Source organism: Notothenia rossii (assembly GCF_949606895.1).
Source record: "Notothenia rossii genome assembly, chromosome: 4".
Lineage (NCBI taxonomy): Eukaryota > Metazoa > Chordata > Actinopteri > Perciformes > Nototheniidae > Notothenia > Notothenia rossii.
Window position 1 is genome coordinate 64442627 of NC_136902.1, and position 26387 is coordinate 64469013.

Here is a 26387-nt window from a genome sequence, read left to right on the forward strand (position 1 = left end):
ATACCACCAGAGGGTTTATAGGTCCCATGAAGGCATACTTACTTCCTTAATGTTATGTATTTCCTGTTTAAAGACAATGATGAGGCCCTACATTAGACAGCACAAATCAATCTTCATTTACGATCAGTTTATTTCATCACCAACACAGAAGCAGTCATAAAGAGGGTGAATTTGACAAAGAGTGCATTGGTTCAGAACTGCTGGCGCCGATGAGGCAATATGAATGCTGTATAAACACAGTTGATTTACCATTGAACACTACATCACGTGTCGCCTTTCTTCTTTCTCCCGGCATCTCTGCTTCCTCTTTTCTCTGTCACCATGGCAGCAGTTTTCTGCGGTGACAGCGGTGCAGATCTAAGGTTACTGCTGGTCTCTTCAAACAGTAACATGGCTGCTGCCTAATCTCACTGTTCAAAGGAAAATCCCGAGCCTAATCAGTCAGTCAGGACACAGAAATATTCTTTTTGATATTCATTCATTTAAAGTCTAGCTTGTGTTTGAACAAATTCTTCTTTTGAACATTTGATGTTGCACGCTCGTTCTCTCTCCCTGCATCGATCGTAAATCGTGATAGACTCTCCTCAGTGACTAGCATGAGGGCGGAACATTTCATTCTAATATAGAATATGCTGTATGCATCAGCAGCAAGCAGAAGCACACTTCCTACAGTCTTAATAATAACTGAAAAGTATGATTAACTCTTTTTAGGGTTAGGAGCATTCAGTTATTATATAGGCTTTGAGTGTGTTTGGACATTTCCATTAAATAAAACCCTTCCTATTAAAAAAAAAACTTTACATTTTTACACGTATAAATTAGGGATGGGAATGATTAATCGAATATTCGAAATGATTCAGGTATGAGAATATGAGTTATGAATATTTTTATTGTCAGTTTTTTTTTTTTGGGAGGGGTGCCTAAATTGATTACATATTATCAAATGGAATAATTCAATGTATACGACAGTGCCATAGCTAAATGTGTTGGGTCTAAAGGTGGGTTTTGCTCCGCTCACGGGCTCCTCACAGTGGGCAGAGCTGCAGGTGCTGATCTCTCTCTCTCGCGTCCGGTTATACTTCACTCGTGTTTATGTCCAAATCCATCAGATCTAGCTAGTTCTAGCCAATGGGCTGCTGCGCCTCCCTACACGCAGATCACACAGACTCAAACCTCATCTTATGCCCAAATTCCAGCTGAGAGGGTCTTCTCTACAGCTGGCCTGATTGTAAATCGCCTCCGCACCCGCCTCTCCCCTGAGCATGTAGACATGCTCATATTCTTAAACAAGAATGAGTATTGAATAGCTGCATTCTGTGCATAGGCCCTGCTATAGGTTGCTGATCTCTGTTGTAATAAGGTTACGTTACCCTAACCCGTTATGTTGTTCATGTATGATCCCTCTTTCATTTAAAAACCAAGTTATGTTTTAAGCATGAAAGCTGTAGGCCTATTGCTGTCAACTGTTCAAACTGTGATCACCAGTTCAATACATTTGACAAATTCGATTTGGTTTCTATACTTATTTGAACATGTATTTATTTATTTTTCAGAAATTAATTAATTATGTTTTGCAAAAAAAATTCCCACATTAATAGGATATGTACATTTCGGTTAATCTGTTAACCGTTTTTGGGGGTCGAATATTCGAAAATACATTTGCTTTCAAATTCCCATCCCTAGTATAAATACAAGTTTATTAGATAGTTGAAGCAATAAAAACATTCTTCCTGCCTTGAAGAAGTGTGACAGACCGTAGCCTAATTCATGGTGTGAATATGTTTTTTTATCTTTGACATTTTGATAGAAGTCATGCTGCCATATCACAAACACAATGTCAGACAGACTGACAAGAGTAACAGAATAAAAAATACTTTAATAATCCCAGGCCAGGGGGATATTGGTTTTCGTGACAGTTGATCGATTTTAGAATCAATTAAAAATAAAATGTAATATATCATATAATAAAAGAAGTAAGAATGTGCAAAAAGGATAAAATAAGACATATAAAATAAGTATTCAAGTCTTTCACTGAAGACGTGTTATTTGTAGCTCCATCAAATTGGGGAAAAGTGGTAAACATTGAAGCAGCAGAGGCTGAGTGGTAAATGTCCACGTCCGTCTTACTCCATGTATCCAGTTTGTAACACTTATTTAAATCATAAATGTTTTCTTCATGACCATTATCCCCTCATGACATCATCAGGGATTATTTTCTCACTCGAGACGTGGAAAATACTACTTTTAATGACAAGAAAGTAGGTTTGTTTTATTCAGTGGATATCCCCCTATCTCCACCATTTACTCATAGCTGTTTTGCATACTTGATCAAGCATGTGTCACATTGGATTACAGGATGTTGACTAAAAGCCTGCCATTGGCTGTCAGGTTCAGGGGCATTTCCATGTATGGTTCTTGATGTGTTTGTAATAATTCGGTATAAACTATGGACAATGGGATTTTGCAAAAAATATTTTTTAAAAGAAAAGGTGTTCTGTAAAGAGATACAAATATCAGTTAGATAGATATTGATTGATTGGTGAATTGGTTGAAATAAGGTAGATATAGGTGTTAATAATGCAGCAGATAGGGTGAGTTTGGTGTTAGAACTTGCATAGTATGACACACTATGACTACCCTCTTTTTAAAGCACATGTGGTCGCTGCTGAGTGTGTGACCCAGTGACACGGACACACTTCATTAGCTCAATGACTGCACAGTCATCTCTCCACAGTGTAAATACCAGTGAACTTCATTGACTGCACACACTGCTCTGTAATCTGCTCTGAGTACATGTGGCATAATGACAACAACACCCTCTGGAATTAAAATCTGTTAGGTGTTAGAAATAATTGTATACTTATAAGGAGCAAAATTAGGAAGACAAATATATATTTTGTAGTTTTTAGCACTACGAACACTGGCCCAGAAGCATTCTGAAATTAGAATTTAAAGGTAGGGTAGGTAAGAATGGAGAAACCAGCTCGAGTGCATTAGAATTTTAAAGTACGCAGCCGAAGAAAATCTGCCCCCTCCTTCAGACTTCCTTACAGAGCCCCTCCTCCAACACACACGAACGTGCACATGACCAATGAGGGCACGAGATAAGTTTGTGCACGAGATGGAAGGCTGACAGGCAGGTAGGCCATCCAGTTACTTTAGCCGGGCCGGCTAAAATGATTGGTAAGGCTTTTTACAGTACTAGGGCTTCCACAGATGACATTTTTTAATGTATTTATTGTCAAAGCATTTAAGATATTCATTGCTATCGGGATGTTAAGAGCATTCCATGGAATATAACAAAAAGTGTTTCTGAAGTGAATTACCTACCCTACCTTTAAGGATGACTTAAGTTTAAATGTAAATAACACTCCTAATGTTGGAAACGTTTTTATATTTTGATATTGGCCTGTTGAAAATCTTTATATTTACCCAATTACATGAAGTGGAAATGAGAAAATGCTTTGATCAGCTGATCTGTTCTGGGCCATGCATTTCCCTGCCGACGTTGTGAACATGACCACGTTGTTGTTTATGTGTTTTTAGGTGATTTACTCCTCGTTTGGAGGCTCGTCTAAAGGGCTGCACTTCAACAATCTGATCGTTGGTCTGGTGCTTCTGACCAGAGGACGAGATGAGGAGAAGGCCAAGTGTAAGTCCTTTCTGATGAATAAAATAATGTTTTTCTTTGTTCTCTGAAATTTCAAATATGTCAAAGTGTATAGATGTTTCCATCCAACAACAATCAAAACATTTTGTGAAAATAGAATCTGACATGTATGGTGGCCAACCTGTGCAAACGCGCAACAGCGGCCCAAAACACTTCCATAAGAAGAAACGCTCTGCAATTCCAAAAACGATGCAAATATAAAAACACAAATGTGCAAATGAAGAAACCTCTTCAACAACTTCACTTAACACGTGCAGCTTTTGGAAAACAATCACCAACTTGACGAAACATGTGCAACTTTTACTAAAAGCGCTGCATAAACTAAACGCTGAAAGAAGCTCGAAAACATTATGGAAACAGGGACACTAAAAAGTGATGCACGGCACGCGCTTGTTGACCTTCGGGGATATAACTGCGACTGTTGGCAGAGATAGTCTGTTTCATAATTGGAATTGATTTGTCAGTATTTCTGAAATGACTAGGTTCGCTACGTTAGCTAGCTAGCTAGCTTTCAGTAGATCTGCAATAATATCGGAAAGAATCTTTCAATCATATTGTTAAAACAAGCCAATAAAATGTACACTTTATGTACATGTCCAGTGACAGTTGGCCAACTTTATCAACCCCAAACGTCAACAAGCGCTGCAGTTCCAAAACACAACTTACTCATGAACTGCAGGAGAACTGGTTTACAGTAAGTTTTTTTCTTTCTTACTCAGTAAGCGACAAGCCTTTAGCAGCAATTTGGGGTTAGGTATCTTGCCCGAGGATACTTTAACATGTTGACTATATATTGTGGTTAGAAAAGGTTGTCAAATAAACTGCTGTTCCACTGGAGCCACGTTTTATTGCGGTTTGAATAGAGAGTTAGGAAGTACTTTCACCCGCTGTTATAGTCCCTAATTAATGATATCCTCAATGATCCCCAATTTAAAAATGGAAGAGTCTTGGATAGTTGTATGATGTCTTTTAAATATTTCAATTCATGTCATTTCAGAGCTGCAGTCAATTCATACAGTTCGATGTTCAAACTCGTCCCACAATTTGTCTTAATAGATTTATTATTAGATTTCTAGAAAATATGCACTCCATATTTCTCTCTCTTTCTCTCAGATTAAGATTCAAAAAGCTATATTGGCATGTCCATTATGCTAAAGCAATGTACAAAAAATTACAAATACAACCAGCATCCTTGCTTAAGCATATCATTTGGAAAATCTTGTGTTTTAATGCATTTCGAACCAAAAAGCAGAATTACTGTATGTTTTTCACAGGGAAAACATTGTACTTTTGAAAATGACCTACAAAATCAAACTAAAAACATACATTTCAGCAACTTTCCTTAAACCTGCCCCCGCTTTCCAAAAAAAGAACAGCAGGAATAATTGATTATTGTGCAGTACAAATGATAATATATACATGGAAAAAAAAGAGGCTTGAGATGTAAGATCTTCCCCTGTCCCTCTTTCCTCTCCTGATGGCTGTGGTTCATGTGTTGCAGTGGGCTCATCCATCAGGAATTTATTGGCATCGTAGCTTCCTTACTGCTGCTACTGGCAAGAAGCCTGCCTTCCTGCGATAAAGCGGAAGTTTCCTTTTGACTGTGTGTGTGTGTGTGTGTGTGTGTGTGTGTGTGTGTGTGTGTGTGTGTGTGTGTGTGTGTGTGTGTGTGTGTGTGTGTGTGTGTGTGTGTGTGTGTGTGTGTGTGTGTGTGTGTGTGTGTGTGTGTGTGTGTGTGTGTGTGTGTGTGTGTGTGTGTGTGTGTGTGTGTGTGTGTGTGTGTGTGTGTGTGTGTGTGTGTGTGTGTGTTCACAGACCTCTTCAGCCTGTTTGCCAGTGATCTGGGTGGATATGCTGCCAGGGAAGATATAGAAGCAGTCCTGCAGGTCCTGGATGGAGAAATCCCAACCTCCCTCAAGAAGTGTTTCAGTGAGGTAGGCCAATATAGCAGCCTGTCCATCACCAAACGGATATGAATAATTATAGTGGAATAGAAGCAGTCGCAATATGTTTTATTTTAAAGTTATAAATCCAGACAAAATGAGAATTAATTCACAAAAACAAGTAGGAACACACTTGTGATGATTTTCCAAAAATGTTTTGTCTCGGAACATTTACATTTTGTGAAATATATGTCCGTAATAAGGAGTTTTTTTCTGGGGCACAACACAGTTGTCTTGCTATAGTGAGAATTTTATTATTTATTTTTATTTTATTTTGTTATTTAGGCATGTGTTTGTTCTTGTATCTATTCATTGATATTTGTTTTTGTATTTAATTATACATTTATTTTATAAATGTTGTTAATACTTTCAAATTTTCCGTCATCTGTAGCCTTGTAAAAGTGTTTCTCAGTGCACAAACATTACATTTTTGCCAATTCGAATGGTGTCTATAAAAGTAACCAAGTTTTCACTTGATTTATTATCTCAGAAATCCTTTTCCTGACAAGTTTATGCTCTTAATTTCTCAAACATCTGCCTTCTACTACAACTTCTAACAATAGATAGATACAAATCTCATACCTGGTCCCATCAACATTAAAAAGCCTGTTTCAAATGCAACAAGACAGGAACACATATAGAAGGTTGCATATTGATACAGACTTTTGACAGATGCAGATCATCTTTTGCTTTTGACACACCAACAGATGAATTGTGTGTGTTGTGTTGTGTTGTGGCAGGGTGACAAGGTGAGCTATGAGCGCTTCAGGATCTGGCTCCTGCAGAACAAGGAGGCCTTCACTTTATCCAGATGGCTCCTGTCCGGAGGAGTGTGTGTCACGCTCACAGACGACAGTGACACCCCCACGTTCTACCAGACCCTGGCCGGAGTCACACACTGTAAGTCCAAAAAACACTCTGAATCAGTGTGTTACTTTGCATCTCCATATAAGACCAAGGGGATTTAGTGTCAAATTTACCTATACTATTCCATATAAATACAAAATGGAAATTCAGAAAATGGACAGTCACTGATAAACGCTTGGCATACCTGTTATTAGGCTGTACGATTTGTTAAACAAGAACATATCGTCATTATTTTGACCGGTATGGCAGTTGTGCTATGATTTAAAATTAGGGCTGTCAAACGATTACAATTTTTAATCAGATTAATCACAGTTTAAAAATTAATTAATCATGATTAATCACCATTCGAACTATGTCCAAAATATGCCATTTATTTTATTTTATATTGTTGTGGGAATGGAAAGATAAATGAAAGAAGGCGGATATATCCATTTAACATACAGTATGTATGTTTATTATAACATTTTTCTGTGTGTCAAAATGAAAGACAGCCCACACACCTATCAATCATCAAACCGTGGGGTCTTAATTCATTACAGTGATTTCAACGGGGGAGTACTTCAGGAAAGTCGACGTGGGGACAGGGGGGGCTAGTGGAGTACTTATTGACCATAGAGCGTGACCGTTGTGATCAGCTGTTTGTTTGATGTGAATGACCAAATAGGTATATTGGGAGATCAAAGGTAAGTCTTTGCATCTGTACTCTAGTTTTGTATTTTATATAAAATAATTAGAATTAATTGAAAAAAATCAAACAATACCAAGCTCCAGAAATGATATGGTTTTAGGTTGCACATATCATTACCTTAAAAAATGTTTTCAGTTTTTCTAATAAGAAATTATATATTTGAATTTAGTCTTTCACAGTCTTGGTATTTTTGTTCGATTTTGTATGAAAAAATGTGTAGTTTCGAAAGAAGTTCTATTCAGCAGGGTTATACATCAACATTTACGTCTTTGTGATACCATAACCTTTAAAGATGGTAAGTGACGAAAAAATAAAATGTAGTTATACAGTTCTTTTAAGTTGCATACCGTGTAAATTTAGACAGGCTTTATCTTGCCAATTAAGGGCAGAGGGCTGGAAAAAACCTGTCTTGTCCGGAGAACCTGGACGCCTTCTTTAATCTGCCTGCTCCTTCTTTATCCTCTTAACGTGTGTGTGTGTGTGTGTGTGTGTGTGTGTGTGTGTGTGTGTGTGTGTGTGTGTGTGTGTGTGTGTGTGTGTGTGTGTGTGTGTGTGTGTGTGTGTGTGTGTGTGTGTGTGTGTGTGTGTGTGTGTGTGTGTGTGTGTGTGTGTGTGTGTGTGTGTGTGTGTGTGTGTGTGTGTGTGTGTGTGTGTGTGTGTGTGTGTGTGTGTGTGTGTGTGTGTGTGTGTGTGTGTGTGTGTGTGTGCGCGCGCGCGCGCTGGGAGAGAGTGACACACTCCTGGTTCTAGCAGAGTAACGCATGACAGAGCGTGGATCCTTTGCTAGCATGTCACAATATTATGAGTGTAAATGCGCTGGAGTACTGTAGCGGCCTTCAGGGCAGGATGTCGTAGTTTCTGTGAGCATTTGTCTCGGGGCAGTTTGCTATGGTTCACGCTGGCTGTGGCAGCACCTGTCTAAGGATGTTCCCTGGATAATGGTATGGTATCTCTGCTGTCACTCGGAGAGAGTCACACCTCTAGGTGGGTATCAGGCTGACACGGCACCTGTCATAGAGACAGATTAGAATCAGTAAATAGAGAGAAGAATTAGTGTACAGTATTGTTGTATAATGTCGATAGCTTGTTACATTTGTTCGTTGTCACTGCTGGAAGAACTTCTTTTGAGATCTGAGTCCAACAGCACTAGTTTTTAAATCTTTCAATTGAAATTCATCCCTACTCGTGAGTCAAATTGCTGTTTTCAAGAAATCCATATTAGCAGTGTTAGTATAAACAAACACTCTGATGATATGCTGGTCTTATGTATCCTGAGGTTGGCCGTACTGCAAGATGTTGGGCTTATTTCCTACTACGCATTTAAGATCCTTCAACATTTGCCAGAGCAAACAGCTAAACTCCAATTTGAATTCTGCCATCATAACAAAGATTCTAAATCCCACAAAGAAAGACTCCGTATAACCTCGAGTGCTACACTGATGTTTGTAGAAGCAGGGAGCAACCCTGAGACGGAGATGAGCAGGAGGCGATCCATATTCCGGGTAATGAGTTTTATGGATTAGCAGTCGGATGGTAGAACAGCTTTCAATGAATAATGTTAAGCATGACAAACACAAGAATGTATTTTTCTTCTTGTCAGTCCTAATTATTTATGCTTTAACAAAAGAAACAGACATGTTTTCTACATTTCACTTATGTTCAGAGCTAGATCGATGTGCTTTTTATAATCCTAACTTTGTTGTTTGGGACCACCATGCATTGTTTTATGACTATTACCTAGGAAGTGTTCTGTCCTGTTTTTGTTGAGTAAGTTTCACCTTTGAGAAAGGAAAGGTAGTCATGCCTTGCTTAGACCGTATAATGCTTAATTATTTATAAATCCCATGTATTTTCCTACATGCCAGCTCCATTTAGCCCCCTTTATGTTCCAAATCATTGATTTTGAACACGGTGCTTCCTTTTAGTCTGTTAAAGTTGAAATATCTTGGACAGGAAGCAGAATTGAACATGACAGTCAAAAGAGGATTGATCGCTTCTTTAGCAGCGAGCAATCCCCCCCCCCCCCCAACGAGATTGAAACACCTCTCTCTGGCAGTCTGTTCACCAACAACCAGTCACAGCTTACATCATCGCATTTGACTGGAACTGTGACCAATAGCTGCTAAAAACAAGCTTTGAAGAACGTTTTTATGGCCTGACTTGGAAGCCACAATCCAATTTCTACCAGGAAACGATTGCTATCTATGTGTCTGTGTTTTGACACCTGTCATATGTTTTGGATCCATGCCAAAGGCTAGCTTGCTAGCTACCAAATCCTATTAGCTTAAGCTGTGGATAAGCATGTTGTAAGACAGAGGCTGGTTCATTGACCCTGGCAGAGCTTCATATGCTATATTGGTCTGATCTGTATCACTTTTTTGTAGTTGAGTCAAATTTCGTTAAACCCACTGACCATTACCTCATCCCAATTTAACTCTGCTCCTCTCTGTCACAACATGTGTTATGACCTTGTGTATCTTTTAACTGGGTTGTTTCCATAATGGCAGTATGAGACAATTATTTTACGGATCTATTACTTTATCTTTGGTTTCTTCGATTTGTGGTTTGGTTTTTTAAATAAGTGAATGAAGCTTATATCCTAGTGCTTCACACTGCTTGTTTGTTATGACCAACATTTTAAAACCTGATCTATATTAGCAAATATTCACATTCGAAAAGCTACTCCCAGATTATTTCAGCTAAAAAGTCAATTTAGATGCCTTAGATCTACGTGCAAATCCAATAAATCATGGTTCTGTAGCCCAAGTTTCTAGCTTGGTTAAGCAGTTTTCTCTACATCCTTTACCTATTTTAGGACAACACAAACATATTATATGATATTTTATCTTAAAAACACCAGATGTAGCCTTTTGTCAGCTGACTAATGTTAGGCTTCAAATAGTTTGACACAAATTGATTTATTAAAACAATAAAAGAAATGTAAAATACAGTCTTAGTTGGAAAGCATTTAGGTTATGATGTTGCTTAAGTTATTTACTTGCTTTTAGTAAAATTGTCTGATTTTAACGTTTCTGTTTAAAGTTGTTATAAACTGAAAATTGCGGTTTTGGTTGGACAAAAAAAAAATACTTCTTGTATCTACCTACTGTATCGTGCAATGTACAGCTTTCTACACTAACTATATTTGTTATTAACACAGTTTACAGAGCCTTCTCTCTCACTACAAAAACTCACTTTTTCCCCTAAATCATGAACCACACACCTTATGTTTTTATTTTTAGCACTGCAGTGTTGTATACCTTAATTTTCGGACTATAAGCCGCGACTTTTCCCCCATTTTTCGACGCTGCGGCTTATATAACGGTGCGGCTAATCTATGGATTTTTAAAGCTAACGGCCACCACCTTTAACTCTATGGGCTCTATGGCCGGTCCGCGGACCCCGACCTTTAAGCGGCGGGTTCCAGCAGGAAAAGTTGGAGGCCGCAAAAGAGTGAGACAGGTAGCGCGCAAAAGTAAAAGTGGAACCGAGAGTGGTATGCCGCTGCTGCGGCTTATATTCAGGTGCGCCTTATAGTCCGAAAATTACGGTATATTTATTCCATGGACACGTGTGTTATATTCCTTTCCTTTACTGGTTACCTATGGTTTGTGTGTGTAAAACTATGCTGGTATGATAAAGATGTTGATATCCAATATAACCACCAACGAATGTTCTTCAATTGGTATGGGTAACACCAAAGAAGTTCAAACCTAAAGCTTAACACAGCTTTAAGCTAGGGTAATGAATACAGAAATGATACTTCCCATTGTTCTTCCTATACTAAACAACTATATCACTATGAACAGTTTTGCCATGCTTGTATTTTTGACTTTGTCTCTTCTGTTTCCTATCGTGCAGTGGAGGAGTCAGACATTATAGACTTGGAGAAACGCTACTGGCTACTGAAAGCTCAGTCCAGAACCGGCCGCTTTGACTTGGAAACCTTTGTCCCACTGGTCTCTCCTCCTATCCATGCCTCACTGAGTGAAGGTAAGACAATATTCACCTATGTTTTTTGTAAGTCTCATAGGGGTGTCAAGTTCATACACGTACCTCTATACATTAGATCATCATGGAGCTATTCAGGTCTTTAAACTAATCCCTCAGCAGAGATTAAACTCTCTACACTTTCACTTTTTATTTGGATCCCTATTAGCATTAGCATTGGCTATTCTTCGTGGACTCTATACAGTCAAACACACATTTACTCACCATTGCCATGGTTACACAACTACTATAAACAAACAACTGATCTCATGTACAGTAATCAACAATCAAGGATGGAAGTGAAAGAAAATAATCATAAATAACTATTAACAATCCATCAATTATTAGTAAGACACTTCTACCGCAAATAAAAACTAGTTTATAACAAACTTAGTCCTCGTCGGGAATAACCTTAAAGGGGCCCTATTATGCTAATGTTCAGGTTAATATTTGTATTTTGTGCCTCTACTGTGAAGTGTCTCCATGCTTTAATGTTCAGAAAGCTCTTTATTTCTCATACTGCCTGTGCTGCAGCACCTCTTTTCACCCTCTGTCTGAAACCAGAGCCCAGTCTGCTAGGATTGGTTAGCTGGCAGGCTCTGTTGTGATAATGTGTTGGAGCGCTAGCCAATAGAAGCAAGAGTGTCTCATAAGTCTTCACTATGTTACATAAGTTAACAAAAGAGAAAGATAAAACACTTTTAGGATTCAAGTACATTAAACATGTCACAGTAGAGGCCCAAAACACAAATATGAGCTTGAAAATGTGTTAATAAGGCCTAGAAATAAAACATTTAATATTGCAAAAATGTAATCAAATTCTCTGCCATGGGTGATTTCTACTGTCACCCTTGTTAACATGTTGTTTCTTACACCATAACTCATAGATAATAGTATACATACACACAGACAGATTTCAGTTATAATTTCTGAAATGAAGATATTATTTTAACAAAAGTTAGAAGCGATCTCTAGTATTCTCTTGAACAATATGTAATGAATTCCAACTGACTATGGCTCTGTACATGTTTAGATGTTTTTCTGTATCTTCAAAGACCTGCTCTGTGTAAATACTCTTTGTGTTTTAATCTTGTTTTCCAGGCTTGTTTCACGCCTTTGATGAGAATCGGGACAATCACATCGACTTTAAAGAGATATCATGCGGACTCTCTGCGTGCTGCAGGGGGCCCGTAGCTGAAAGGCAGAAATGTAAGCCATCATAGAATTACACTTCACATGACCTTACAGAGCTTTTTCATCAAAAGGAGTGCAAAATATTTCTTTTTTATTGCTGTTATCTGGAATTTTGAAGGTGTTTTTGAAGTGTGCATCAATAACAATCATTGTTGTTATTGGAGTTTCAATTGGTCAGAAATGGATATTAATTGTAATTTCTGTACTAAACAGCACAATATTTTCTTCCCGGCAGTACTGTGTTTAATAACTTTATTTGTATTCCATCACTCCATCCCTCTCTTTCACTACCAGTTTGCTTCAAAGTGTTTGATGTGGACCGTGATGGGGTTCTGTCTCGAGATGAACTTCATGAAATGGTGGTGGCCTTGCTGGAGGTCTGGAAGGACAATCGCACTGACACACTCCCTGTACGTATGCACACAAACACGTACACGTACACACACACACACACCAGGGTTCGTACGGGTGCTGTAAATCCTTGAAAATGCTTGAAATTCTACGAGGTGTTTTCAAGGTTTGAAAAGTGCTTGAATTTTGGGAATGGTGCTTGAATTTGGGATAAAGTGCTTGAAATTGTAAATGCTTTACTTCGCTTTTTAGATTAAAAGAAAAATAAAGAAGTCGGAGCGAGCTTAATTGCTTCGCTTTTACATAAAACCGCTCCGCTCCGGCCTTCCCGCGCTATGCGCGTGACCTACAAGCATACTTGTCAACCCTCCCGATTTTCGCGGGAGACTCCCGATTTCATTGCCCTCTCCCGGTTTCCTCCCGGGGTCATATTTCTCCCGATTTCTGACAAAATCAGATTTACTCAGGACTGTTTCCACTCGGACTTTAATACAGCTACACCATTGTTTGGTTTCCATGGTAACACGTCTCTTTAGTAGCGCGCGCAACTGAAAGTCTGAGAGGGTGAGGCAGATAGTCACAGAAAACAGAACAACAATCGACAACTACTCTACTCTCTGCTCACTCCTTTCCTGTAAAATACAGGTCCAGCCCACACATATGCTCCATCAATGATGGTGCTACAGGCCGCAAGGCATTGCACTTACAACTACATATAAGCATGTTAATGTTTACCTTACAGCTCCGGCGAAACACTAGGGAGGGATAATCGCAGGGGACAATCATTTCAGAGGAGCGTACCTATGTTATGTGCGTTACAGTCGCCATTCTGTGGTGTTCAGAGGATGAAGCACTTACTATTGTAATTCAACCCAGTCTCAAGGTATTTCGTGTTATAGTCATGAAATATAATCTATTGATTCGACACAGGACGATTTTAAAAGCAATGTATTTCTACTGGTAGTATGTTTCGTGCCTAAACCAAATGTGACTTGCTCTATCGAAATCTGTCACATTGACCCGGAGACACATTTTCGTTTGTATTACTGGTCTGGGGGAAGCTCGCGAGTGTGTGTGTTTGTGTATTTTTGCGTTTGTGTGTATTGTGTTTGTGTACCGGGGAAACACTCACAAGAAACACCGGCTGTTGTTACGCTTGCTGTGACGTTAAATTACTTCGTTCTCCGCTTGTAATTATGCCTTTACAAGCTTCAACGTTGTATTTATCATCTGAATTTGCCGAAAGAAGTTTAATATTCTTTTGATCGCACAGGGATGAAACGTATACCAATAGAATCTGTGGACTCTCAGCTTTTCATATGATATACAGGGCTCGACATTATAAATGTCCAGCTGTCCCGGAAGCACTATTTAGACACCCCGGCCAGCAATTTCAACTTGCCCTCTCGGGCCACTAAAAATATTGCTTTAAAGAAAAAAAAAGGTCCTGTGACATTGGTATTTTGACAAGCAATTTTGTTAAATTGTTTTGTTTATTAACGTAACAACATAGCGTTTCGTGAGGCGGTTGTCATTGTTGGGTGAATCGCTATCAATATCTATCAATATATCTATCTATCTCTCTCTCTCTCTCTCTCTCTCTCTCTCTCTCTCTCTCTCTCTCTCTCAATCTATCTCTCAATCGATAAGGAACCGCAGGTGACAAAGGGTATAGCAACACGCCATGTTTATGTTTACGCGCAAAAAGGGGTGGGGTCAATATGACCCGCTGGCGGAAATAGGTATAAATGGCAATTTCTTTGGCGATTTCTTCAATCTGACTTCATATTGACAATTTTTAACAACAGAGTAGAACTTTTTCATGAAAAGTCACGGACTGGGAGACTTTAATATTTTATTGAAAAAAAGTTACATACAATAAAAAAAAATGCTGTGGGTCAAATTGACCCGGTGGCGTTTCTTGTCTTAATCCCATGTAATTGTAGAATGAACACGGTCTTCCTTTGAAGATGTATAAGTCAGGTGTCTTGAGTCGTCAAAATTAGCTACAAATCATTGTACACATTTGTAAATATTATTTTCCACTTGTTACCATTGTGAGTCTATTTTTATGCAGCTCTGTGTGATTTTGTGGCTACAATTCAGGCTATTACGCTACCAGAGGTGGAATAAGTACTCAGATGTTGTACTTGAGTAAAAGTAGAAGTACTCAGATCTTGTAGTGAAAGTATAAGTACTCAGATGTTGTACTTGAGTAAAATTAGAAGTACCAGAGTGTAGGAATACTCTGTTACAGTAAAAGTCCTGCATTCAAAATGTTCCTCAAGTAAAAGTAGAAAAGTATTATCATCAAAATATAGTTGAAGTATAGCGACAGTAAAAGGAGTCATTGTGCAGATTGGTCCATTTCAGAATTATATATATGATATGTTTTATAATGATTGTCCATGAAAGTGTTCTCAAAGCTGGTAAAGGTGCAGTTTGAATGACTTTTTATACTGCAGGGTAGCTTATGAATTTACTCCAGGGGGAGCTAAAGTCTGATTTAATACTTGATTATATTTCACATCAATTATCCACATCTGTAAAGTAACTGAAGGTATTAAATACATGTAGTGGAGTAAAAGTACACCATTTACCTCTGACTTGTGTTTACTGCCAACCTAAAAGTACCTAAAAAAATAGTAATCAATCATGTACTAAAAAGTTATTTGGCTCAGCCAGGTTATATGGGATGCCCAGTCTACGTACAGATGGGTCACTCATTTTGAAATATTAAACTTAGTTTTCTTTTCTTTAATTTTTCATCCTCATGTAGAATGCTATCACGAAACACACATTTGGTTGTTTATAGCATAAAGAACATCCGATCTAATGTGAGGTAGGAAATAATCATTTGAGTATAAGTACGTGTATGTAAATATGTAATTTACAACAGCTGTAAGATGCTTGAAAAGCTTGAAAGTAACCTTGATGCAGAGGTATCAAGGTTGTACTAAACATCAAACGTTCACTCATTCAGTTTGTGGTCTGGTTGAGTCATGACTTTTTCCATGTATCAGTTATATATATTTGTTGATGTATTTTATAATGTCAGGAACATCATAGGCAATCAAAAACAATGATGCTTGTTTTGTATTCCTCTGAAAGCACATTTGTACTGTTTATAGTTGTAGTTAGGATTTCTCTATTTAGTAAAAGTGCATTATGATGTTGGCCGAGGCGGTCTTTATCTCAGCCTGACCTATTTACACTGTGCAATCATCTGTTTGATCTGTACTTTTATAGATAGCAAATAACACAATGTGTGGTTGAAGGTGGAGTTAAGTGTTGGAAACATTTCTTGACAAACTGCATGTCTGGCTGTAGCTACGTTTTTGCTCTTTTTACAGACACAATTAGATCAGACATTAGATTGATTTTAATCTTCTGATCTTATTCTGGAATACATATGTATTTTCTTAAATGTTGAACTAATAGTTTGAAGCCAAGATAGTTAGCTTTAGCTTATCAGATATATTTATGTGTTTGATAAATCATTCTAAATTAATGAATCTTACAATTAGTTTCAGAAATTGCTCCAAAGACCAGCATCAGGGAACAAGAAAAATACATTATACATGACCCACACCGGACATTTGATCAGTTGCTTAAATAATGCATTCCAAAATTGTATTTGAATAGGGATTTTCTCTTTTGCAGCCATTATTGACATCACGAATAGTGATTATCTTTTATAAATCATTAGATTTATGGCAAGATAATGTGATTTGACAGTAAAAGTTACTATATTTGCTCAAGGCAAGCCTTTTCTTGTATCAGATCCGTTGCAGCCCCTTTTTTAGAGATTTGGGTATGGAGGAAAATAGAGAGGGTTGTGTTTTCTGACACTTGGTGAGTTCCCTGGAACAACTGTGATACATATTCATGTATAAAAGACGTAAAAAATTGCATTTTGCATGATAGGTCACCTTTAAATGGGCCCTATGATGCAAATGTTCAAGTTCATATTTGTATGCTATTTCTCTAATGAGACAGGTTTTCATGCTTTAATGTTCAAAAAGCTCTTTATTTTTACTGCCTGTGCTGCAGCACCTCTTTTCACCCTCTGTCTGAAACCAAAGCCCAGTCTGCTCTGATTGGTAAGCTGGCCGGCTCTGTTGTAATTGGTCAACCCAAGGAGATGTTCCGCCCCTTAGGCTGCATCTACACGGAGAAGTCTTCCGTCCACATGGTGTCGTCTCATGAAACGTGTCCAGATCGCTCGACCGCTGGAGACGCTGTAGTACATATGCCGGGCCTGTAAGTGGCGCTGTAGTACAAAATACACCAAAAGCAGCGAATAAGACCTCCCGAGCATGGTTGCCTGGTTGCCCTTCTGTTTATTCTCCGCGGTGGATTCAGCGGTGACGCGGGAGTGAGCAGCAGAGGTAGGGAGAATCAGGGCTCTGGCTGTTTCGGAAGCCTCTGTTTCTCTTTTTCTCCCTCCCCGATGCGAGCATACGTGCTCCTGCTGTAAAAGGCAGGTGCACCGCACCCACTGCCACTATCTCTGAGCCTGGCTCCCGAGCAGGACGTTCTCCCCGGTAGTCCACCAGCAGACGAAACACACCCACCTCTCCGCCTCTTCCAAGGGACGAGGGGACCGTGCGGGGGGGTCTGCTGGAGGCTCCTGCTGGGTGCATTGTCCTGCGAGATACCGGGACCTGGCTCGAAACACTCGGAACACTTTTGTTGTTGTTGTTGGCGAAAAAATACGTAAAAGATTACCATTACATTAAGTGGAATCGCACTCTACGAGTGAAACTGGACAGTAAGAATCACCTCACAATGGATTAAGGATCGTTTTCACCGGACAAATAATTGGATTACTTCACAACCGACACCGTCATTCCGGTTCAGCTGCCTGGACAACACGACACAATCAACGGGAGATTGTCCCCACCTGCGCTCATCAAGACGGCGAATTGAGACGCCGAGAGCCAAGGCTGGGAAAGCGGCCGGGTATGTACAGCATTACAACTGAATTGTATATTGGATACATTAAGCTGTATTGGACAATGGCTTAGTAAATGGATTTAATGCTGCAATTAGGCATGGGCGGTATCATTTTTTTCATACCGTCATACCTTGCTGACATCATATCGTGGTATACGGTATATGACGGTATCAGTCCCAATTTAAGGGGTAATTTCTCCCCCCCCAAATTCTTTTACTCACTATATCAACAGCCAGCCCCACCAAAAATATTTTCCATCAGCCGCCACTGACGGTATGACTTGGGTCGACTTGAGTGAGGTGGCGTTCGGCGGCAAATAGATGTTTCGAATGGTATATTATATGTTCGGTGTAAAATGCAGCCCGAGCCGGTAGACGCTCGCAAAGTGCCGACGTGCGCGCAAGTGCAAAACAAGGGCTGCATACATGACACATTGTGAAAATGGCACATTTTGAGATCGGATACAGGACGCGTTTGTAGATGTCCGACGTTGTTTCCATAGCGAGCTAAGTTAACAATATATCATCATACATAAACATTTTCCGGGAGTAAATACTTGACTTATGTAAACTGTGTTCGTTATTCTCTCGTCCAGGAGAGAAGCTTTAAAAGGAGACTAAATGGAGTCTCTGTGAAAGTTCAATTGGGTACTTTAATTAAAAAAGGCGCGGGTTGGTCACAAGCATGATATTGTTCAGTCAGACAAACAGCTGTGATCCACTCCTCGTTAGGGAAGCCAAGAGTTGCATCTCTCCTCCGGTGCTGTTATATATCCTCTGCTGGCTCCTCCCTGCCTGCTGGCTCGCCTCGTCTCCAATGTCCGTTGTTGCATTTAAACAGAGGATTGGCTCCTTTCACATTCAATACATGCTCAACACGCCTTTTCTCCTCATATTCTCTTTCATCACTTTTCATTTAACACATTCTAAACGCTGTAATCAATACTCTAAAAAATACTTCTCGGCTCGTTTGGTTTCCGGTCATTCCGGATGTTGTCACATGCTACTCTCGTCTGTAAACAATAATGTATTCAAATAAACTGTACCTTCATTTAATATTCAGCATGGTAGTATCTCGATATCTATAGTTGTAGTGTTAAATCAGTAGGCTTCGGTTTGCACCACTCCATATCATTTCGCTATTAAATTCACCTCTTTAGGAAATCGTATATTAGCCACATGCTACATGCATAGATGAAGGATTTTCAGAATAAAAGCTTAACTGCTTGTGCACAAGAATTTCTGGTTTTTCAGTATAAAAGAGCATTAAAACTGACGGCATGTTTAAACTACATTTCCCCATTAAAACATTGATTTTAATTTCTAACACTTATTGAATAAAGTTTGCTATATTCACTAACTAGTTTGGCAATATTATTCCGTGCATGTGTTAAAAACCTTATTTCCATTTGATTCATTGGATTACTCGCGTGAATGTTTAGCACGTAAATGCTTTCGTTTTTAAAACCGTCCGACCTCGACTACAAAACCATCAACCAGTTGCATAGGATTAAAAAAAATGTCAACACTCACTCACCCCGTCTTAAACATTCCCAAAGAAGTGCCTCCGTCTCTCGTTGTGCTGGATGAAGTCACTGGCGACGAGTAAACCCAAAATAGTCCCAAACAGGCGCAGAGGCATTTTTCTTTTTTACTAGTTGTCCGAGTTCGGGGCCGGTGTCGGTACCAGATGTGTTCGGGGTACCATATGTGTTCGGGGGCCGTCTCTTACCAATGACGTCACGCATTGTACGCATTGTGATTGGCTGTACGGTAATTTACCCAGGGGTGCTCGGGGGCAAATCACATCTACAGATCATGACGAACCGAATTGAATTATTCCTATGCTCCTAGCGTGTGAAAATGTTTGTGAAAAACATGTTAAAAAAACATGAAAACGGAGCATGGCTGTACGCCATTGGCTGTACGGCAACTCAAGAGGACCATCATACACGGTCAAATTCCGAACATTTAAACATAGCCTACACTTCATTCTTTACTTTGTCCGTTATTATATGTAGAAGATGAACTACCTCTCTGAAAGGTCCCAATGTGTTCATTTTGACGGGCTGTCTTCTGAGTGGTTAAACATCACTAAAGATTTTCTGACTTCTGACTGCTTTGGATATATAATTACACCACAATAAGGTTTTACTATCACAGTGCACTGAGATTTGTGACAAACTGTAAAGCACTTACGCATCACTGTACACTGTAAACCAAGGCGGTTTTGCCATCACTTACTGTACTGAGGCTCAGTCACTGGTACATTTTCATTTAGAAAAGCCATGTTGGATAAAGTACCATCTTATATCTGCTCCCTGATCTCTCGGCAAATTGAAAGTACTTATTGCCTGAGATCTCATGCTGTGGTTTTATTAAATGTGCCAAGTGCTAGGACTGTCTTAGGGAAGAAAGCTTTTAGATGTGCAGCTCCACTAACTTGGAACAGTCTGCAAAAAGAATGTAAAATTACCAAGCTGGTACCACTACATGTTTTTAAAGCTCGGTTGGATGCTCCACAGTCAGATGCTGTTGGTACCTGTACATGTGGATAGATATGTAAATTGTAATCCCTGTATTTTTTGCTGTATGATGTCCTTTTGTTGTTCTGTTGTTTATGTTTTTATGTCTTCATGTGGAACCTACTGCTGCAGGTCTCCCTTGAAAAATAGATCATTGATCTCAATGGGATTTTACCTGTATAAATAAAGGTTTTGAATTGAATGTCGAGCATTAACTGCAAGTCACTCAAATGCATAAACTGGAGAATAATTATGTTACAAGTGTTACAGAAAACATATCCAAGTGTAACAAACATCCAGTATTAACCTTACTGTTTTTTTACTAACAGTAACCAACTAATAATTTTCATGAAGTGCATATTTACTCCAAACTCACAATAAATATATATATATATGTAATAAAACATAATGCACAATGGTCCACAGTATCCAAACTCTTTAGGCACTGGTCAGAGGCATTCATGTAAAGCAGATCACCAGAATCCAATACTGGTAAAAACGTTGCAGAGATCAAATGTTTCCTTGTCTGAAAGGAGAAACCTAATTTTAAAACAACATTTTCAGTGTGTGACTTGAAAGATAAGTTCTGATCAATAATAAAACCTAGATATGTGTATGTAGTGACCCTTTCAATGTCAATGTCAGTCCCTTGAACAGTACAAATGTTGGGGAGAAAATAAGTTAACTTTTTGCGATTTGAGAATATCATGAGTTTGGAGTTGTCTGCATTTAATACTAACTTGAGTTGAGATAAATGGGATGGAATAACATCAAAGGCAGACTGGAGGAAATCAAGACTTGCTCTATAGAAGAGGATGAACAATAAATAACAGTATCATCTGCATAAAAATGGAAAGCAGCATTTGAAAGATTATTCGAGATTATTTACATACAGTATATGGTGAAATTATTGGTCCTAATATGGAACCTTGGCGCACACCCTTTCAAATCAAATCAATCAAATCAAGTTTTATTTATATAGCACATTTATAAACGATTTTTGGTCGAGCCAAAGTGCTGTAAAAATAATAAAAAATACCCTACAGTAAAGACATTTTACAGCTAATACAACAGCAGTTTGTTCAGAATATCAGTATGAGAAGAAAACGACACCCTTTGTCCTTAGACCCTCACATCGAACAAGGAAAAACTTCAAGAGAAAACCCACAGTTTAAAGGGAAAAATGGGAGAAACCTCGGGGAGAGCAACAGAAGAGGGATCCCTCTCCCAGGACGGACAGACGTGCAATAGATGCCGTGTGTAAATCGAGGAGATAATACATTTGCAACATAGGTAGACCGAATGTTAGGAAATGCATGCGTCTATAATAATAGGATGAATCCACGAAGATGTCAACAATCCTGTGGGAGCCTTCAGGGAGGCAGCACGACGAGACCCAGGCAGGACCGCAGAGACAGGTTCAGCCACGACCCGAAGTCCACGACTTAATCCAGAACTCAGGATAGAGGATCCAGGATGCGGGACCACAGCAAGAGGATCAGCCTTGACTCAAGATCACATCAAGACACAAAAGAAGAAAAATTTGGCTGGGTTAATCGGAACATGAGAATACACAGATTCAGACAGACAGAAGGAAGAACAAGCACTCCCTTTGGAGTGATTTTTTTTAAATATTGAAGTTAAATGCATCAATCTGGTGCACTTTGAGAGCAAAATGAAGAGATATATGGATACCTCTCAACATCCATATGAAACAACTGTAAACAGATTTACTTTGTCTTTATGGATTCGATTGTGGACTTGATTGTGATTGCTGCACATTATCCCTTACTTAATAAATACTTTTTTTGATAATCTATTATATAGAAAAGTATATCATATTGATATATAATATATAATTTATTGATAATATATAATATAATCAAATATAACAATCAAAACGAAATAAGTAGTATTAAGTATTAGGGCTAAGAAAATATTGTACATGTGAAATAGTTGTATGTATTGATTTAAATTGACATGCATACGCTAAGAAAAATAGTCCGTTGTTACTGTTTGAACTAACGTACCAACGGCACTGAACATATTACATATTACCTACCATATTACGTTTTATACTTCTTACCTTCGATTTCTCTTGTTCTTCTCCTCATTCGTCTTTGTTTTTCTTCAAGTTTTATTGTATTTCTTCAAGTTTTTATCTTGTTGGTCGAATGCACTTAAGCGTCAGCTAAATACAATGTAATGTAATGATCAAAAAACCCCTCTATACTCTAGACGGCGTGGGTAAATTACCGTACAGCCAATCACAATGCGTGACGTCATTACGTCGTGACGTCGTGACGTCACTGGTAAGAGACGGACCCCGAACACATATGGTACCCCGAACACATCTGGTACCGACACCGGCAAATGCTGCCGCCATCTTGCTCAGCTCAGCTCTGTGCTGAGCTCTGAGAGCGGGAAAGACGGACTGCCCTCCCCTGCCCTCTGCTGGCGCGTGCTGTGCATTACAACCAATGTCGTCCCTGTCAAAACTCCGTGTCAGTGTAATAGAATGAAACGCATCTATGATTTGGCGCACAGTCTGTGACGTCACGGTATTGAAAATCATACCGACGGTATTTCGAAATACCCTGGTATACCGTAATACCGTCATACCGCCCAAGCCTAGCTGCAATAATGTCAGCTGTTTGAAACAGCGCGCTGTCGGCAAACGGACAATTAGAAAACGAAACAGTGAACATTATGCCTGTCAATTCTGATGTTACGTCACAAGATGGCGCTGTTGGAATGGGATCTGTAATGGAAAAAAGGATTACCCAACGCATGGCCAAGAGATGGGAATTGTTTATTGTAAACTGTGAAAAAGCAAGAAACTTGAAATGCAAACAAGCTAAGAAGTTAATCGGAAAGACTGAAAGAGCTTATGAATTCAAAGGACAATGCAAAAAGAAATACAGTTAAAACTGGTTGCATTGATTAAGTTCTGTGATGAAGCAAAGGAAAATCATGAGGCTTTGGTGAACCTTCCACTTCCTGAAGAAGTTCCTTAGGAACCTGGGGAACATCAACCATCAACCATGACCCTGGACTTCCAGCATCTTTCTTCCGCCAACTTCTCATCAGTAAATTAGTCAGTGGCATATTACAACCAGTCCCTTAACAGTCTCCTTGATCTGCACGCCCCCCTCAAAACCAGGATGGTCACCTTCTTGCGCTCAGCCCCTTGGTACACCGGCGAGCTGCGGAAAATGAAGACAGCTGGGCGTGTCAACAGCCTGGGAGATGGACCATACGCTGTAAGGACCCTACTGGGGTGGGTCATCGATGGTCCACTGAGAAGAAACAACATCATCAGGGATAAGAATGGCTGCCCTGCTGCTATACATCCAGTATCCATTGTAAACAAAGAGGATCTACAAGTCATCCAACACAATACCAACCCGAGTAAAAAAAACAGCGAGGAAATGCCCAGAAAAGATAAACCATTCTTGAACATTATGAATCACTCTGCAAAAATGTCAGATGGACACTACTGACTAGACTTACCATTCAGACAAGAAAATCCCGGCTTGCCCAACAACAAACACGTTACCAAGCAGCTCATCTGCGATTTCGCTGTTATGGTACCAGGGCACCGGCTGAATCCAAGTGACAGACCTGAAGAAGTGACTGACACATAAATGCAGGAGCCCTATAAGGAAAGGCTAGGAATTGGGTGAAAATATAACCCACAGGTTCTCTCAGCGCTGGATGGGATGGGAACACGACTGTTTCAACCTAAGAGGGGTTTTTAGCTGCACCGGGTGTATAAAAGGGGTCATAGGTGACAGGAGAGGACGAGGACAAGAACACAGGAGGAAGAGAGCATACCGATGTCACCAGCCCGGCAGATACTCACCACAACTATTGACACAGTATACTTAAACCTTGGTATGTAAAGCAAAATAAACATAATTCTAAATTGCAGCAAAAGACCGGAAATTCATCTGTTTGTGTCTGCGTCTGGATCACTCCAAACCCTCCTGTGAAGTAATGGCAATAGGATATAGGACATTGGAACATTAAAAATTGCCATTACAGGAGGCTTATATAAACTAAATTCTTAGCAGTGTAAATAGACTGGACAGAGTGTGGTTGCTACAGGAATTGAAACAGTCTATTGTTATGGTATTTATGGCATTGCGAACAGACAGATACAGTAACACTCATCCCACATTTCTACACCCCGAGGTGTTAGGATCTTTTTCCACAGCATTCTTTTAGTATGCCGCTTTGTGTTTGCTACTTCATGCTAAAATATTCTGTCTCCCCTTGCAGGAGCTGCACAGTAGCGTGTCGGACATAGTCGAGGACATCCTGAAGATGCACGACACAACCAAGGTGAGACACAACTCTGGGTGACAGAAGCACCATTGATGCAGCTGTCAGGAAGTCATTCCTTCACCGCTAAGAATATTTTATAACCTTATTTTGCAGAGAAAGTCAACACCATTATACTCCAGCTACACATACTGATTTCTGTGCCCAGTAGACACACATCATGTGTGTCTACTAATGTAATGTTGCCATGTGACATGGCAACATTACTGTACTTGTCACCTGCCTCTCAAAGCTAATTTCACCTTCAATCACCAGAGAAAATAAATGTATTTGTTTATTTTCTTTTAACGTTTTAAAGCAGTCTATATTTGAATGTGATGACATGGGCTGCATGTTTTATAGCCAAAATTCAAATTGCGATCATTTGGTTTATTTAAAAAATAATCTATCTATCTCTCTGTTATTTTAGTTGAGTCTGTACTGGGCTCAGACAACTCTAAACCCTTCTCTACCGACTTGTCCTCACTGTATAGATGCTGTAAATTATAAATGTCCTCTGTATTTTCTATGTTTGCCCTCTGTTTACATCTTTACAATGTATGTTTTTTTGTTGTGAAGCAGTTTGTAACTCTACAATCTTACTTAAATACTTTATACCGTGCATCTCCCACAAGTAAATAGAATAAAATAATATTGGGGGGTCGAAAAATATAGCAAAAGATATGGGCATATTTATACATATATTTAATACTAATATATTTGGGCTTATATAATATACAGCAGATCTTTATTACTCTTACACTCAGTTCTGCATCCGCAACAGCCAAGAAAAAGTAAAAAGAAAATTAATGTTGGCCAGACAGATCCCCTAATTTAAATCCATAACATCTCTACGCTCCCTGGTGGCTGGTTTTCAGTTTAGGAAACTCAATACCATCATTTTGAATGTAGTGTAGTTTTCAAAGAGTGTAGTGAGCATATTTAGCCTCAGTATCCTAATAGATAATGTTACTTTAACTGTGGGAAGCCAATTTCATAAAGGAGTATTTCAATAATTGTGCTGCCTTAATGCTGACCTGTGTTTTTTTACTCTTCCCCAGCTGGGTCACCTGACCCTAGAAGACTACCAGATCTGGAGTGTGAAGAGCGCTATGGCCAATGAGTTCTTAAATCTGCTCTTCCAGGTCAGTGGATCAGCACACTGTGCACTGGTTTTACAACTTAATGTTGTAAAAGTATGTATTGATCCATGTGATTTTGCATCTTTGTGTATTTCTCTTCTTCCAGGTCTGCCACATAGTGCTGGGGCTCAGGCCTGGCAGTCCTGAGGAGGAGGGGCAGATCATAAGGTACATACCTGTCTTATTTGTCTGTTTTGTTATTATTTATAACTCTAAGGAATAAGCTGTTGGACCATCATTTTTTTCGCTCTGTTTATCTGTGTGTAGGGGCTGGTTGGAGAGGGAGAGCAGACATGGGTTGCAGCAGAGTCAGAACTGGTTCCTCATCTCCATGCTGTGGTGGCAGCAGTGGAAGGACTACGTTAAATATGTAAGTCAATTTTGGATGACATTATGAATTCACAAGTCATATTTTTTCCCTCTGGCAGGACAAGTCCGGCAGTGGCTCAGTCAGTAGGGGCTTGGACTGTGATTGTGGACTGTGTGCCGGTTCAAGTCCCCGCACAGACTTAAAATATGGAGGGTGGACTGCTACTTGGAGAGGTCCCGGTTCACCTCCTGCCCTGTCGTGGTGCCCTTGAGCAAGGCACTGGATACCCCCCCACTCCCATTGCTCCCTGGGCGCTGTACAATAGCTGCCCACTGTACTAGACTCCAGTTACTAGGAATCGGTTAAATGCAGACACATTTCACTGTGTGTGCTATGTGTTCTGCATGTGTGACCATTAAAAA

At 39.4% G+C, this 26387-nt stretch overlaps 1 protein-coding gene across 6 annotated transcripts in view; it reads left to right on the forward strand.

Annotated features, from left to right (window-relative positions):
- The window catches only part of usp32 (ubiquitin specific peptidase 32), an 81476-nt gene that overhangs the window by 20578 nt on the left and 34511 nt on the right, over window positions 1–26387 (forward strand). For all 6 annotated transcript variants that reach the window (XM_079674319.1, XM_079674320.1, XM_079674324.1 and 3 more), the window contains exons 3-12: window positions 3547–3652; window positions 5486–5604; window positions 6354–6513; window positions 11030–11161; window positions 12260–12367; window positions 12647–12762; window positions 24472–24534; window positions 25575–25658; window positions 25762–25823; window positions 25923–26025. In XM_079674319.1, the coding sequence (XP_079530445.1) occupies window positions 3547–3652; window positions 5486–5604; window positions 6354–6513; window positions 11030–11161; window positions 12260–12367; window positions 12647–12762; window positions 24472–24534; window positions 25575–25658; window positions 25762–25823; window positions 25923–26025 (1053 nt within the window). The remainder of the gene's footprint in view (window positions 1–3546; window positions 3653–5485; window positions 5605–6353; window positions 6514–11029; window positions 11162–12259; window positions 12368–12646; window positions 12763–24471; window positions 24535–25574; window positions 25659–25761; window positions 25824–25922; window positions 26026–26387) is intronic.